Source organism: Eptatretus burgeri, chromosome 12 (assembly GCF_056783735.1).
Source record: "Eptatretus burgeri isolate ZD-2024b chromosome 12, Ebu_testis_v1, whole genome shotgun sequence".
Lineage (NCBI taxonomy): Eukaryota > Metazoa > Chordata > Myxini > Myxiniformes > Myxinidae > Eptatretus > Eptatretus burgeri.
Window position 1 is genome coordinate 9392884 of NC_140972.1, and position 17417 is coordinate 9410300.

The window sequence follows — 17417 nt, forward strand, 5'->3', positions numbered from 1 at the left end:
CGAATGGCCACGTAACTCGAATCGCGGCACGTCGCCCACCGGACGTACAATTCTGTCGTGACCCTCTCGGACCAACGCCGGGAGCTAGTCACGGGTGGGCCTTTCGGCCTCACCACGATCGTACCAATAGGCCCCCCGCGTGGGATAGGGTTGTTCGCCAAACTCGACCTACCTAAGTACCCACGCGGAGGGTAGACCGGGCGATCGCACCTCGCCGCAGGTCGACTCCGGACACGGGCCACTTAAGCGACCCGTTCCGTACTATCGGGATAACCGAGCGGTGTTATCGTCGGCCTCGACGGTCCGATTAATTATCGGGCGTATTAAGCCCACAACCAACCCTTTACGTGAAGCAAGATGGAGATTCAATTAAAGAAAAGACGAAGCGAAACGGGAAAACAGTTCAACATGATGCACATTTATTCCGCTGCACACGGAGAGCACACATATACAATTTAACAGAATTATGCACCTACAGCAAATGCTACAAAAGAAACACAACAATGCAGATCTACTACCGACTACGCGAGCACACGGCAACACTTACACAGTTTTACTTTACAGACGGCGCCAACAACACATTTAATCAAAAGCAAAAGAAAAGGGCCACCCTCAAAGACAAGGGGGCAGGCGGGGCCTGTGGGTCAATATTTGCGCAGGACCTGAAAGAGCGGTCAGGTCCGCGAGACCGGGTGGATCCTACCCGTGTCTTTGTGATGAGCCGCCAATGTGGTGGCGCGGCGGCACCCCGAATCCGCGCTCCTTCGCGGGTTTCGTTGGCACTGCTTGGAGTGGGGTGGGAACGGGGCCCCCCTTTTCGCACTATCTCAGCGCGGGGGGAAAAAAGAGGGGAATTGTTGATGCTCTGGGGAAAGAGAATAGCTGGCTTGCTTGGGTCCCGCGACGAGCGATTCCATTGCGAGCTCGTCGCCGACTGCCGTCTTCCTTGCCTCGGACCCGAGCTATTCGGTCTCTTTCCTCCCGACTCACTCCCCGCTCCTCCAAGGCCGACTCTGCGCTCAAACCCACTCGACCGTGCTCCAGGCTTCCTCTCTCTGCAGCTCCCCGACAGACTCCGAACCCCGACAGACTGCGAGCTCCACTCAGCTCTCCGACCTCCGACAGACTGACTCTTCCAAACTGACTGCCAAATTCGCCCCGCGCTTGGCACTTTATAGGCCGGCAGGAGAACCCATATGCAAATTTCTGGATCAGAACGAGCTCGGGGGTGGAGCCACGCTCGCCCATTGGACGGAGAAAAAGGGGCGTGAGTCTCCCCTGATCCTAGAATTTGCATATCGCGATTCCACACCGACGCGCCTGGAGGCGGGGCCAAATCGCCCCGCGCTTGCTGATTGGATGGATCAGAAGTGGGCGTGTATCATTCCTGATCCGAATTCTCCTCGGAAAGGCCGCACTTTGCACTCGCGGTTCGGCGCGCACCTTGTACGAGTCCAGGACAGCCTGAGGCTCGGTGCTCACAAGTGGTGCGGGAATGGCGGTAGAAGGAGGAGAGGTGAAGGTGGTGGAGGGTTTATTGTGGTGGTTTATGGCCATGGCGACGTTTGGAATGGCGGTGATGCGATGTTTGCGGGAGCGAGTTGTGAAGGTAAAGGTCGTGGAGACCATTTGCATTCGTGCGTTGTTGTTGTTGTGAAGCGGCGTTGCGGTTGGTGGTTGTTGTGTGATGGCGGTTGAGACGTGGTTGGTTCAAAATAAAGATAGAACAGAAAAACGGCTATCTCAAAGGGTCGCAGCCCGAATGAATCACATTTATTCCCTCTAAACAACGGGTTTGAGGCTAACTACACATGTACTTACAGAGATATCTCACCTACGGGACCTGAATGGTGGTTTACAAATTTCCTCAACCGCAACAATATATACATACAGTGGGGAGAACAAGTATTTGATACACTGCCGATTTTGCAGGTTTTCCCACTTACAAAGCACGTAGAGGTCTGTAATTTTTATCATAGGTACACTTCAACTGTGAAAGACGTAATCTAAAACAAAAATCCTGAAAATCACATTGTATTTTTAAATAATTAATTTGCATTTTATTGCATGAAATAAGTATTTGATCACCTACCAACCAGTAAGAATTCCGGTTCTCACAGACCTGTTAGTTTTGTCTTTAAGAAGCCCTCCCATTCTCCACTCATTACCAATATTAACTGCACCTGTTTGAACTCGTTATCTGCATAAAAGACCGCTGTCCACACTCAATCAATCAGACTCGAACCTCTCCACAATGGGAAAGACCAGAGAGCTGTCGAAGGACATCAGGGACAAACTTGTAGACTTGCACAAGGCTTGGATGGGCTACAGGACAATAGGCAAGCAGCTTGGTGAGAAGGCAACAACTGTTGGCGCAATTATTAGAAAATGGAAGAAGTTCAAGATAACAGTCAATCTCCCTCGGTCTGGGGCTCCATGCAAGATCTCACCTCGTGGAGCCTCAATGATCATGAGAAAGGTGAGGGATCAGCCCAGAACGACACGACAGGATCTGGTCAATGACCTGAAGAGAGCTGGGACCACAGTATCAAAGAAAACCATAAGTAACACACTACGTCGTCATGGATTAAAATCCTGCAGCGCACGCAAGATCCCTCTGCTCAAGCCAGCGCATGTCCAGGCACGTCTGAAGTTTGCCAATGACCATCTGGATGATCCAGAGGAGGAATGGGAGAAGGTCATGTGGTCTGATGAGACCAACATAGAGCTTTTTGGTTTAAACTCCACTCGCCGTGTTTGGAGGAAGAAGAAGGATGAGTACAACCCCAAGAACACCATCCCAACCATGAAGCATGGAGGTGGAAACATCATTTTTGGGGATGCTTTTCTGCAAAGGGGATAGGACGACTGCACCGTATTGAGGGGAGGATGGATTGGGCCATGTATCCGCGAGATCTTGGCCAACAACCTCCTTCCCTCAACAACAGCATTTAAGATGGGGCGTGGCTGGGTCTTCCAGAATGACAACGACCCAAAACACACAGCGAGGGCAACTAAGGAGTGACTCCGTAAGAAGCATCTCAAGGTCCTGGAGTGGCCGAGCCAGTCTCCAGACATGAACCCAATAGAAAATCTTTGGAGGGAGCTGAAAGTCTGTGTTGCCCAGTGACAGCCCCGAAACCTGAAGGATCTGGAGAAGATCTGTATGGAGGAGTGGGCCAAAATCCCTGCTGCAGTCTGTGCAAACCTGGTTAAGAACTATAGGAAACGTCTGATCTCTGTAATTGCAAACAAAGGTTTCTGTACCAAATATTAAGTTCTGTTTTTCTGATGTATCAAATACTTATTTCATGCAATAAAATGCAAATTAATTATTTAAAAATCATACAATGTGATTTTCAGGATTTTTGTTTAACATTCCGCCTTTCATAGTTGAAGTGTACCTATGATAAAAATTACAGACCTCTACGTGCTTTGTAAGTGGGAAAACCTGCAAAATCGGCAGTGTATCAAATACTTGTTCTCCCCACTGTACACACACGCACGCACGCACGCACGCACGCACGCACGCACGCACGCACGCACACACACACACACACACACACACACACACACACACACACACACACACACACACACACACACACACACACACACACACACACACACACACACACACACACACACACACACACACACACACACACACACACACACACACACACACACACACACACACACACACACACTATATATATATTGTTACGAATTTGGAATTCAATTGCACACGACATACAGGTTCCCTTAGTCAGCTATGTCGATAAGTGCATGTTCCCCAGATAGCTCACCTTCCATTTTTTAAATGTTTTAAAATCGATTCGATGCGCTGCGGATCGATTTAATTGTTAGGGAGCGAACAATGGAGACGTCCCTCCCCCCTCTTCTGGGAAGAGGAAGAAGAACGCTGCGTTGACGTCAACAACTCCCTCCCACCCGTGGTTGAGCGGGGGGTGGATCACGAGGGCATGAGTCACGCCGGCTGCGGGGGAGGGGGTGCAAAGGATAAAGAGGACATCTTTTCTTTGTTCGAAAAGAGTTCGTGGGAGTCCCGTGGCAGAGTTCGTGAAGAGTCCCGAGGGAGTCCCATGGTAGTGCTGAGTTCGTGGGCTGAGTTCGTGGGAGTCCCGTGTGCAGAGTTCATGTGCTGAGTCCTGTGGGAGGAGTAAGCTTTTTGCTTCGGCTGGCTCAGTGAGCTTCGGCTGCTGCTTTGTTTTGGAAGGAACTTGAGCCAGTTGTTCGGCTCGAGCTGCAAGTGGAGGCTTCTTCCTCCTCTTCCTCTTCTTCCTCTTCTTCTTGGTTCGGGGAGCTTTTTGTTCTCCGTTTTGTTTCCCGGCTTGGTGCGACGCATCGGCCTCTTCTTGGAGTTGGATCCTCGGGGAAGCGACGATCGACAGGAAGCATCGGTGCCTCGTCTCACCGGCACGTGTTGAGAAGCGTGGGAGGATTCGCGGGAGCTCGGGAAGGAACGCGGCTCACGGCGATTTGGATCCAGCTCGCTCTCGCTGGAGCCCGGGACCAGACAAGTTGAAGACCACATGAGGTGGAGAGGTTCGAGTTAGGCTCTGAGTTTCAGCTCACCTGTCCTCCGAGCTGGAGCTCGTGATTAAAGGCCTCGGCCACCGTTTCGTGTGTGTGTGTGCGTGCGGGCGTGCATGCGTGCGCATGCGCGTACGTGTGTCCGTTGGCCCGTCCAATAAGTAGGAACTGCTGTTAAGTGTAAATAACTGTACATAATAAGTAGACGGTTGTAGTTCTTTTGTCGTGCTTTTGTTGCTTGTATAATTGCATACGTCTTTTGCCTTATTTAATTGCATACGTGTTTCATTATCATAAATGTCCTTGTATTGTGTGAATGTAAACCTGCTCGTTGCGTCCATTCCCTCATTGACTGAACATTTCGTGTGTTGGGAGTTCGCCATTGGTTTGCCGTAATCGGGGGACATTTGGACCGACGGTTCTCGGCGATTACGCTGCTCGGAATCACGCACGGACAACCTCACCTCGGCAGTTTGTTCCGTACGAGATCCGTCGAGGGTGGAATACCCCGGTAGTTGGATCATGTGGGTATTTAGGTAAATTGAAGATTGGCAATCGACCCTACCCCACGTGATCTGCCGATTGGCGTATTTCGGTTCTTGTTCAAGGACCCGTCGCTCGGAGTTATCCGGGCGGCGATCTATATTCCGGGCGATCGGTCGGGCCGACTCGACTTGCGGCTCCGTTCAGAGCGGTCGGTTGGCGGCTGACCCCCTGCCCAGTAAGAATACATATATATATATATATATACCCCGGTTAAAATAGGTGTACCATACCCCTGTGTCGTAAGAGGCGACTAGGGTTGCGTCAGGAAGGGCATCCGGCGTAAAACATGTGCCAAATCATTATGCGGATCATAACGGATGATCCGCTGTGGCGACCCCTAACGGGAGCAGCCGAAAGAAGAAGAAGATATATATATATATATATATATATATATATATATATATATATATATATATATATATATATATATATATATATATATATATATATATATATAGAGAGACCAAAGAGCTTATTATTTATCCACATCCATATCCCTGTGTACCATATGCCTGTGTCGTAAGAGGCGACCAGGGTTGCGTCAGGAAGGGCATCCGGCGTAAAACATGTGCCAAATCACTATGCGGATCATACGGATGATCCGCTGTGGCGAACCCGAAAGGGAGCAGCCGAAAGAAGAAGAAGATATATATATATATATATATATATATATATATATATATATATATATATATATATATATATATATATATATATATATATATATATATATATATATATATATATATATATCTCACACACACACACACACACACACACACACACACACACACACACACACACACACACACACACACACACACACACACACACACACACACACACACACACACACACACACATCCGAAGAAGATTAGATAGCCCAGAGAGAAAGAAAGCAGGTGAGGTTAAACGACCTCTTCATACCTCGTGCGGTTGGCAGACCAACGCAACCCAGAACACTTCGGGAGAGGTCGGTGGGAGGAACACTGATGGTGTCTAAGATGTGGGATTGGGAGGTGTGGTGTAGTGCAATGTGGGAGGTGTGGTGTCCAGCCAGAGGAAAATGGGATTGCGAGTCAGTGATATTAATTCTTTGTGTGTTCACAGAAGATGGGATAGATTGGTGGATAGAGAGAGGGGAATAGATGCGTGAGGAGAAAGATCCCTCACCTCACCGTGCAAAGGTCTGTATGTGTAGCGTGTTCCTCCATGGGACATTGCGACTGAGCATTCCCACCTCGTAATATGGCGCATTATCTCCTGCTTAATTTTTTGCCAGAGCTCGTGGCAACGTGTGCTCGGCACTGGTCCATCTGGCTGTGTGGGGGTGGTGGGACGTCGACAGCACGATAGGGAGCCTCGAAGGATGGCAGTCGCCCCGGATCAGGCTCTCAAAGAAGAAGAAGCACATTCCTTCAATCGCACATCAATAATGGTCTGAAGAAGATTGAGACAGAGAGACTCGAACAGCTCCGTGCTACCCCTTTTATAACCCACCGGCTCGGTTGCCTTCCAGCTTCGGCATGGTTCAGAGGTCCTGACTTAACATAGGGTATGCTCCCCGAGCCGGCACCCCTGCCCTGAACGTGCACTGAGTGCAGTCTGAATGTCGGGTGGCTACGGACTTTCCCCGCCATCCACGGGCTCCCTCATAATGCACACCCGGGACCCAAACCAAACTCCCGGATCGCCCTTTTCGTGACCCCCTCCCCCCAATTGCCCCCAGTCTTGCCATGGTCTGGTGACTAGATGAGTGCTATATTAATTCCAGATGCTCACCCGAGACGTCCCTGGTGATGCGGGGCAGAGCTATGAGCGTCTGTTGCATGGTCGAGCATAGCACGGCGCCGAGGACAATCCGACGCTGCGCGGTGCTCCTCAAAATAGTGATTAATTGTAGCGATGCAGAGGTACGAGGGGGTGTGGTAATTTTTTTCCCGTGTGCAGGAGACGTTTGTGGTCAACGTGATGAGATTTGGTGAGGGAGGTGCAAGTAAGGTAAGGTGAGGTGCAGCTTGGGAATTGGCATGCAGATTTGATTGAAATAATGGCACACGATTCGCGTGTGCGGGTTGTGTTGTGTGCAGCGGGGATGTGGATGATTTGAGCCACAGGAGGCATCATGGTGTGCTTTTAATCCATTGCCTATTGAATGGCGCGTGTGCTTGCATGCTTATGTACTATGGCGAAAAGGACAGGATTAGAGTCAGAATCAGAGACATTTATTAGACCAAACTACGAGACATACGCAACGCACTTCGTCCCGTTAACCCACGAGACATGAGGGGAGGACTAACTACATGAACACGAATGAAATTACTGCCTGGGGATCACTGTATGTTGGGTGCCATTGCCTCGGAGGCATGCGGTTTTGCAAAACCTCAACAATATATTCATACCAGCAAATACCATCTGTTGCTTCACTGAGGGGGATACGAAAGGGGAGAGGGAGAAAAAGAGGGAGAGGGGTGGGGGAGAGACGAGAGAGGAGGGAGGGGGACCAAGGAGGAGTGGGGGAAGGGAAGACAGTGTGAGGTGAGAGGAAGGGAAGTCAGATGTGCGGTGGAGCGTAAATTCCCGCCCAGACGCATCTGGAGCCAAGCTGGCCAGAGACAAACGCCGCTCGGACACGTCCAGAGACAAACTCCCATCTGGGCAAGACCACCATTCGGATATGGCCAGAGAGAGGGAGAGAAAGAGAGAAAGAGAAAGGTGCTGCACTGTATTGGGAGGGGGTAGAGCAAGGATGGGAAGAGAGAGATATATATATATATATATATATATATATATATATATATATATATATATATATATATATATATATATATTCTTTATGAAACACACACACACCTAACTGATATTGGCAGCAACCCAGAAACCTTGAGTAGTTTTCACTGAAAAACAACATTGAATTTATATAGACGTTTCAGGGATATTTTCACAAACCTTAACTTTATAAACAGCTGTGTGTTATGGGTGGAAAAAAAAATTGGCTTAGTAATTTAGAAAACATATTAATACGCCAAATGGCTTGGAAATCGGGTGTCATTTCACAACTCACTCAAGTTGATGGAGCATGAACCACTCCCTCAGGGTGACTGAGCACGAACCACTCGCTGAGGGTGACGGAACACGAACCACTCGCTGAGGGTGACGGAGCACGTACCACTCGCTGAGGGTGACGGAGCACGTACCACTCGCTGAGGGTGACGGAGCACGAACCACTCGCTGAGGGTGAAGGAGCACGAACCACTCGCTGAGGGTGACGGAGCACGAACCACTCGCTGAGGGTGAAGGAGCACGAACCACTCGCTGAGGGTGACGGAGCACGAACCACTCGCTGAGGATGACGGAGCACGAACCACTCGCTGAGGGTGACGGAGCACGAACCACTCGCTGAGGGTGACGGAGCACGAACCACTCGCTGAGGGTGACGGAGCACGAACCACTCGCTGAGGGTGACGGAGCACGAACCACTCGCTGAGGGTGACGGAGCACGAACCACTCGCTGAGGGTGACGGAGCACGAACCACTCGCTGAGGGTGACGGAGCACGAACCACTCGCTGAGGGTGACGGAGCACGAACCACTCGCTGAGGGTGACGGAGCACGAACCACTCGCTGAGGGTGACGGAGCACGAACCACTCGCTGAGGGTGACGGAGCACGAACCACTCGCTGAGGGTGACGGAGCACGAACCACTCGCTGAGGGTGACGGAGCAGGAACCACTCGCTGAGGGTGACGGAGCAGGAACCACTCGCTGAGGGTGACGGAGCACGAACCACTCGCTGAGGGTGACGGAGCACGAACCACTCGCTGAGGGTGACGGAGCACGAACCACTCGCTGAGGGTGACGGAGCACGAACCACTCGCTGAGGGTGACGGAGCACGAACCACTCGCTGAGGGTGACGGAGCACGAACCACTCGCTGAGGGTGACGGAGCACGAACCACTCGCTGAGGGTGACGGAGCACGAACCACTCGCTGAGGGTGACGGAGCACGAACCACTCGCTGAGGGTGACGGAGCACGAACCACTCGCTGAGGGTGACGGAGCACGAACCACTCGCTGAGGGTGACGGAGCACGAACCACTCGCTGAGGGTGACGGAGCACGAACCACTCGCTGAGGGTGACGGAGCACGAACCACTCGCTGAGGGTGACGGAGCACGAACCACTCGCTGAGGGTGACGGAGCACGAACCACTCGCTGAGGGTGACGGAGCACGAACCACTCGCTGAGGGTGACGGAGCATGAACCACTCGCTGAGGGTGACGGAGCACGAACCACTCGCTGAGGGTGACGGAGCACGAACCACTCGCTGAGGGTGACGGAGCACGAACCACTCGCTGAGGGTGACGGAGCACGAACCACTCGCTGAGGGTGACGGAGCACGAACCACTCGCTGAGGGTGACGGAGCACGAACCACTTGCTGAAGGTGACGGAGCACGAACCACTCGCTGAGGGTGACGGAGCACGAACCACTCGCTGAGGGTGACGGAGCACGAACCACTCGCTGAGGGTGACGGAGCACGAACCACTCGCTGAGGGTGACGGAGCACGAACCACTCGCTGAGGGTGACTGAGCACGAACCACTCGCTGAGGGTGACTGAGCACGAACCACTCGCTGAGGGTGACGGAGCACGAACCACTCGCTGAGGGTGACGGAGCACGAACCACTTGCTGAAGGTGACGGAGCACGAACCACTCGCTGAGGGTGACGGAGCACGAACCACTCACTCTGAATGACGTAGCATGCAAAAGTGTCTGCAGTGAGTTCGCTCAGAAGAACATGGCGCGGTACCGCTGTCAACTGTAAGGCGTTCGGCAAGTGGCTTAAGCACTCATGCAAGCACTCCAATTAAACGGTTTATAAGGAACGGTTGGCCAAGCTGGCTGTCGCTGCATATCATATCGGATCCCTTTAACTTTAAGCCGGTCTTCACCGTGCACCCAGCATTTAATGAAATGAAATGAATTCATTAAAATAATGACTTTATCCACAAAAGAGTATCCTGACCACTTACAAAGCTTTTGTCCGTAGCCTGATGGAGTACTGCTCTCCCCTCTGGGCTGGTGCTCCTGCCTCCCACCTTTCTCGGCTTCACGCTGTCGAAACCAGGGCATTTAAGATCATCGGCATTTCCCGCAATGAAGCTGAGTCTTTGGGCCTCTCACTCAATCACCGCAGGTTGGTCGGTGGTCTTTCTGTCTTCTACCGACTCCTCTCCAGCCTTGCCCCCCCTGCTCTCTCTGCGATTTGTCCCCACCACATTTCCACAGGGCGCTCAAGGTCTGCCAACAACCCCCTTCTGGTAAAACTACCAAAATCACGAATCACTGCTCATCTTCACTCTTTCATTCCTCTTTTTTCCCGCCTTTGGAATAAACTTCCTCACTCTATTCTTTCCCATTCTTCCCTCCAGGCTTTCAAAACAGCTGTTCACCACCACCTCTTATCTTCCCCCATCCAAATCCTCGATCTTTTCTACCCCCGATAATCCACCCAAGCCCTCTTCCTTCATTTCTCCTGCTTTCCTTCCTGAAAGTCCCTGAAATGTCCATCTTCTCTTCGCCATGTTCCCCGTCCCATCCCCATCCCTCTCCCTTCCACAGTTCACCTAATGTGTCTGTTCCCCACTGTTTTGTCCCTTCCACTTCCGCCCCTCTTGTCTCATGCCTCCTTGCTGTGAGTTGTGTGTTAGCTCTCATACGAGCCTCGACCAAGGTATACAAAAAAAAAAGAAAAAAAAAAAGAGTTGCAGCTTCATGCAGAAGAACCCTTGAGACATCATGAAGTTCAATCGCCCGTGAAATAAACATTGCAGATAATTATCTGCCATATTGTCTGCTCTTTGCACGCGTCACACAGTACATCGGTTCATGGTCCGCGCAAACATTGTATATTTATTTTAAAATATCCGTTTTTCACCAGATTAGCTTTCTTTTCCTGTGGAGCACCTCGCAAAACCTCCGAAAATATAGACACAGATCTGGCAGATGCTATGGCAGATGGATAGGCAGTCCCTCTGGGGGACAGGGCGTGAGGTCCAGCAGTGAATACATTAAATCATATAGCTCAATGAAGTTACTTAATTTGTCACGTTTTTTAATTTTTTTGTTCACGCAATATAATTCTCCAAACAGGATTAAAATATAAGTTTACTGCTTTGGAAATTTCACATTTTCTTGAGTATGTATGGAGAAGGAGGGAACATAGCCTTGCTTGCCTAAAGTAAATCGGTATATCGGCTTGGTTATAAAACTCGTTATTTCTTTAAATTATCAGATTTCACAACAGATTCCGACACTTATTCAGTCCGGACGATATCCAATCCTCAAAACCAAAATAATATTTTGATGTTATACTTTAATTAGTCCGTGAGAATAGATCGTGAAAAATCGTATCATATAATGCATGAAATCGTTCCAAGCTCCTAATTTGAAAACGATAGCACTTACAAAAGTGATGTATACAGCGATTCATAGCTAGGATAAATAGGTATTCGATTTGTTGTGAGGCGTTAGATTTAGAGTGAGGCGTTAATTGTTTGAGCCCGGCAATAATCGTTGCCGGTAGACTCATGAAAGGTTTGAATTTAAAGTCAACGGTTGCATTTTCACAGGAAATATGTGTAAGACGATCGATTCTTGAAAGACTTGAACCTGTGTGTACCTTCTGCTCCTTGGACATGTATATCCTGTTACCCTTTTTCTTGTAGAAAAGCCTTGTTTCATCAGTGTTGAACACCTGTTCAAGGGCATAGCCTTTTTCTGTTATAAACTCCAGGAAGTCTGGCTTGAATGAATGATGTGTATGGTGGACTCAGCCTTATGATACTCATAGCCAATCAATGCGACGCTCATCCCTGCCACAACTTGTTTAACATTGTGATTTTCTCTGCTAATGTCATCATCTCACGGGATTTCTTCACTCCACTCCCACTTGGAGAGGCTTGACGTTTCGGTGCCAAACTGTATTTTAGGGTGCAGAATGCGGCTAAATAACGTTGAGTTTAAGAACTCTCCTGGACACAAGCTCACTCGACTGGCGCTACCTAAACTGAAAGCAGCACGGATGGTTGAAGATAGTGGGAGACAGCTCTGCACATGACGTGGTCACAGTGCCACATTCAAACCCATGGATCATCAAGTTTTACGTGCGTTCAGGAAATAAGCGTCACATTTGTTTCCCACACTTATAAACGAATCCACAATATGAAGACCCGAGTTGGACAAAGGTTTACTGCATATAACAAGAGCGATTGAATCTTTGATTCTCCTGACTGTCTTTCCCAACAAACTTAAACCTTTACAGAAATTTGAAATCTGTGTATCAAGATTAGTTTTTGCTGGTGTTTCATGACGCATCATATTGCATAATTTGTTGTGTTTTGTTTTTGACTTGTATGCATTCCTAAACTGCTGGACAGAATGAGTCGAGACTTGGGGTTTGCCCAGGAAGGTATTGGGCATTAAATTAAATTGGTGGTCATGGGGGTTCAGGAGGAGGGGGATGGGGTGGGGGCTGCAAATTCTCTGTGTAAATGTGCACCGTATAGTGCCACCCAGTGGTGGTGCGAGTGTGTGTTACAAATCAGCTTGGAGATGATTTCCAATTTGCACTGTACATGTGGCATAGTGCAATTGCTCTCCCTCCTCCAGTCTGACGTAAGGTCGATGATGCTCCCTGAGGGAGTGGGTGTTTCTCATGGTTATACATCATAAAATAGTTAAAATGTGTAAACAAATCAGATTCAACTTGTCAAGTGTACGTTGACAAGAGTATGTCTACCTCATACACTATTATTTGTCAGCAAAAATTTTTGATCTGACGAAAGCCTTGCACTTGAAATGTCAACGGCACATTGTTTATCACACAAAGCATTAAATGTTATTAATTTTCAGTAGTTAAAACCTGTTGCCTATCTAGTCTGCTGAAGCAGACAAACGGGAACCCTCACAGAGACGTCATCCGTTTTAACTGTGATCCACTTTGACCATCTGAATAGAAGTGGTTTAAGAAGCAGCCGATGTTGGTCGCATGGTGTGCAAGTCTTCTCGATGTGAAATGAGCCTTTTCTTGTGCAAGTCTTCTTGCAAGTGTGCAAGTCTTCTCGATGTGAAATGAGCCTTTTCTTACAAATGACTTTGAAATGAGTGTACATATACTCATCATCTCTTTGGTACATCTGTTCAAATGGGTGAAACAAAAATGTGATGGGATAAATATCAAGTCGATTTCTTGTTCTCTCCTTTCCTTTTCATGAAAGGGACTGTATAATGGCTGCTTTTCTCAGCTCTTGGCAGCTCCTGACTTCATCTGACACAAACCAGAAGCTCAGGCTCACTCCTGCCATCTCATCTGTTTATTTCTTTTTCTGCTCTTCCCGCATATTTCTGAACCGTGACTTTGCCCGCCCAACCGCCCCGCTCCGCAGCTATTCCATATTTAAAAGGCATTTGGTTTGTGTCAACTTGCTGTCCCTCTTCATTTCACTCTTCTCCTCAGCGTCACGTTATTTATTCTTTTCTGAACCCATTATTCATTATGTTGCTGTCTCTGTTGGTCTCGGCCGCAAGTCTGCATTTCAAGCGGATTTTAGCCACTTGGTAAAGCGTTAAGGCTGAAACCCTTGTCTAAAATTGATGTTTGAAATGCAGCTTTGAACGTATCCACTTCAGGCATTGTTCTTGTTATTATTTAAATTATTTTAATATTATTGTTTTGTCTAGGCAGTAAAATGGGAATACATTAGAATAGTTACTTCATAATGTGTGTCACTCAGCATATGCATAGTGGCATGAGATTATTAGCCACGCTGCGGTGGGGAAACTCGCACCTACCACACAGTGTGGTGACGTCATGGATGGATGACGCCACCAACCACGCAACACCATTGTGATGATGATGCCAACGGTGTTGCTGCAGACAAATGGGGGGGGGGGAGCGGAGTTGTCGCATTGGGTGCTACTTGTAAATGTCTGTGGGTGTGGAGGAACCTCGGTATTATTTGAACCAGCAAGAGCCTTACCATCAGCTTTTCTTGGTTGCTTTTGCAGCTTTCATTGGCAAGAAAAGCAGAGGGGTGATTCATTAAAAGTCCTAGCTGTTGTTGGGGATAATTTATTAGGTGACAGCTGATAGGCTGTTCCCTCCAACTCTGGGTGAGAGACGTGATTGTGCCTTTTATATAGTTATTTATTTATTTATTTATTTATTGGTGCACAAAACATTAACCTGTCTGTGGTACACGAAACAGTTCTGGGAATCGCGAGGAATAATTTACATTTTTAAAAGGCTCATCTGGCTAGGCAGTATGTGTGTATGATATATACATATATATATATATATATATATATATATATATATATATATATATATATATATATATATATATATACATATATATATATATACATATATTTATATACATATATATATACATATATATATACATATACATATATATATATACATATATATATATATATATATATATATATATATATATATATATATATATATATATATATATATATACATATATATATATACATATATATATATATATATATATATATATATATATATATATATATATATATATATATACATATATATATATATATATATATATATATATATATATATATATATATATATATATATATATATACATATATATATATATATATATATATATATATATATATATATATATATATATATATATATATATATATATATATATACATATATATATATATATACATATATATACATATATATATATATATACATATATATATATATATATATATATACATATATATATATACATATATATATATATACATATATATATACATATATATATATACATATATATATATACATATATATATACATATATATATATATATACATATATATATATATACATATATATATATATATACATATATATATATATACATATATATATATATATATATATATATATATATATATATATATATATATATATATACATATATATACATATATATATATACATATATATACATATATATACATATATATATATATATATATACATATATATACATATATATATATATATATATATATATATATACATATATATATATATACATATATATATATACATATACATATATACGTATACATATATATATATATACATATATATATATATATATATATATATATATATATATATATATATATATATATATATATATACATATATATATATATATATATATATATATATATATATACATATATATATATATATATATATATATATATATATATATATATATATATATATATATATATATATATACATATATATATATATATATATATACATATATATATATATACATATATATATACATATATATATATACATATATATATATACATATATATATATACATATATATATATATATATATATATATATATATATATATATATATATACATATATATATATATATATATATATATATATATATATATATATATATATATATATACATATATATACATATATATATATACATATATATACATATATATACATATATATATATATATATATATATATGTATATATATATATATATATATATATATATGTATATATATATATATGTATATATCTGCTGATTATGATTACCTAAATTGCGTATCTGAGTCTGCAGTTCACCACAACGTGCCGGCATCCTTTTCAGCGCATCTAGTGCTGGACTGGAGATTTTTCCATGTTTTTTTACTCTCCCACCTCCTTTATTCGGCACCCCATCTTCCCCTCCCCTTTCCTCCTGTGTCACATTACATCTGCAGTATTTACTTTGAAAGTCAAAACAGCGAGGGTGTGGAGGAGATGATGGGTTTGACAGATGATGAGGATATATAGAGAGGGGAAAGGAAAGAGAGAATTAGAAATGTAAAGATAAAAGGGTGATGTTTTTTTTTTTTTTACGATGAAGGCGAAAGAGAAAGAAATTATGATGTTAAGAGGAATGATAGATACTGAATGATTTGATAATGGAGAGTGAGGGAAATGTTGAGCAAAATGCGTTGATGATGGCGATAGAGAATGTGGGGGGTAAGAGATTAAAGTCAATTCATGTGATGAAAGGCAGAGCCCCCCTGGGCCAATCACAGTCAATGTTACTATGGTTTCTCATCCTCTGTCTCCCTCTTCCTCTGTCTCTCTCCTCTCTGACTGATGCTCAACTAAACTTGTGAAAAATCATGCCATCATTGCACACTGTCCCATTTGGGTAGTGGTCCGTATTAATGCACAACAAGGATCTCGCCCTCTCCTCATCCTTCACCCACTACCTCCTCTGTACCACATGTCCCTTACCCTTTGATTGCTGCTCTCTCAGGTGGTGCTCTTCAGTACTTACTGGCCTGTGGTGATCTTTTTCTCTCTCATTATCACCATCTTTGTCCACAGATAACTCATTTTATTGAGTCTTAACCCATACCTCGCTCAACTTGAATGTTGTTGTCCCTTTTTTCTTATTTGTCACATTTTTTCCTGTCCCAGCTAAATGTATGTTCAAATGCACATTTAAAAAATCTAATTGAAATGTCTTTAGATTGACATTAATTTTGAGAATGCATTTTGGTCATTATTGTTTGAAGCACGATTTATGTTTGTGGTCAACGCTTGTTTCCTTGACATTTTCTTCCCTTTGAAACCATTTTTCCCATAGGAGTGGAAAGGTTCAGCAAATATAGTGGATATGGAGAAGCCTTCTGCTGGGATGGAGATTGGATGGATAGCACACCACGGTAACGTATGAACACTACACATACGGGGTACGCAGCTCTATGGATCAATGGCCATGCGGCTCTGTACTGATCATCTAATATGCAGCTCTGTACAGATCATTGGGTATGCGGTTCTGTACCGATCATCTCGTATGTAGCTCTGTTCAGATGATGGGCTACACAGCTCTGTACAGATCATGGGCTACATGGCTCTGTATGCATAATGGCATCTGTGATCACACTTTCACTCATGTTTCATTGTTGATGCAGCATTTGTCAATCAATGTATGGAATGTTCTCTTTCCCAATGGTATTTGTATGCCTCTCTTGCGTGTTGTGGGAGAGGGTTAAAACTATTACTTGATGTGAGCGATTCCACATCCTTATCCTCATCGCACATTAAATGCCAAAGCATCACCAATGCAAATTGGAATACTATTCAAATGTGGATGGGTTGTTGAATTCCTATAAAGTATGGGAGGTTC

The 17417-nt window shown here is 44.7% G+C and overlaps 1 protein-coding gene across 5 annotated transcripts in view; it reads left to right on the forward strand.

Annotated features, from left to right (window-relative positions):
- PARG (poly(ADP-ribose) glycohydrolase) overlaps nucleotides 1–17417 on the forward strand; it is a 183125-nt gene that overhangs the window by 146615 nt on the left and 19093 nt on the right. For all 5 annotated transcript variants that reach the window (XM_085849416.1, XM_085849420.1, XM_085849417.1 and 2 more), the window contains one exon: nucleotides 16875–16953. In XM_085849416.1, the coding sequence (XP_085705542.1) occupies nucleotides 16875–16953 (79 nt within the window). The remainder of the gene's footprint in view (nucleotides 1–16874; nucleotides 16954–17417) is intronic.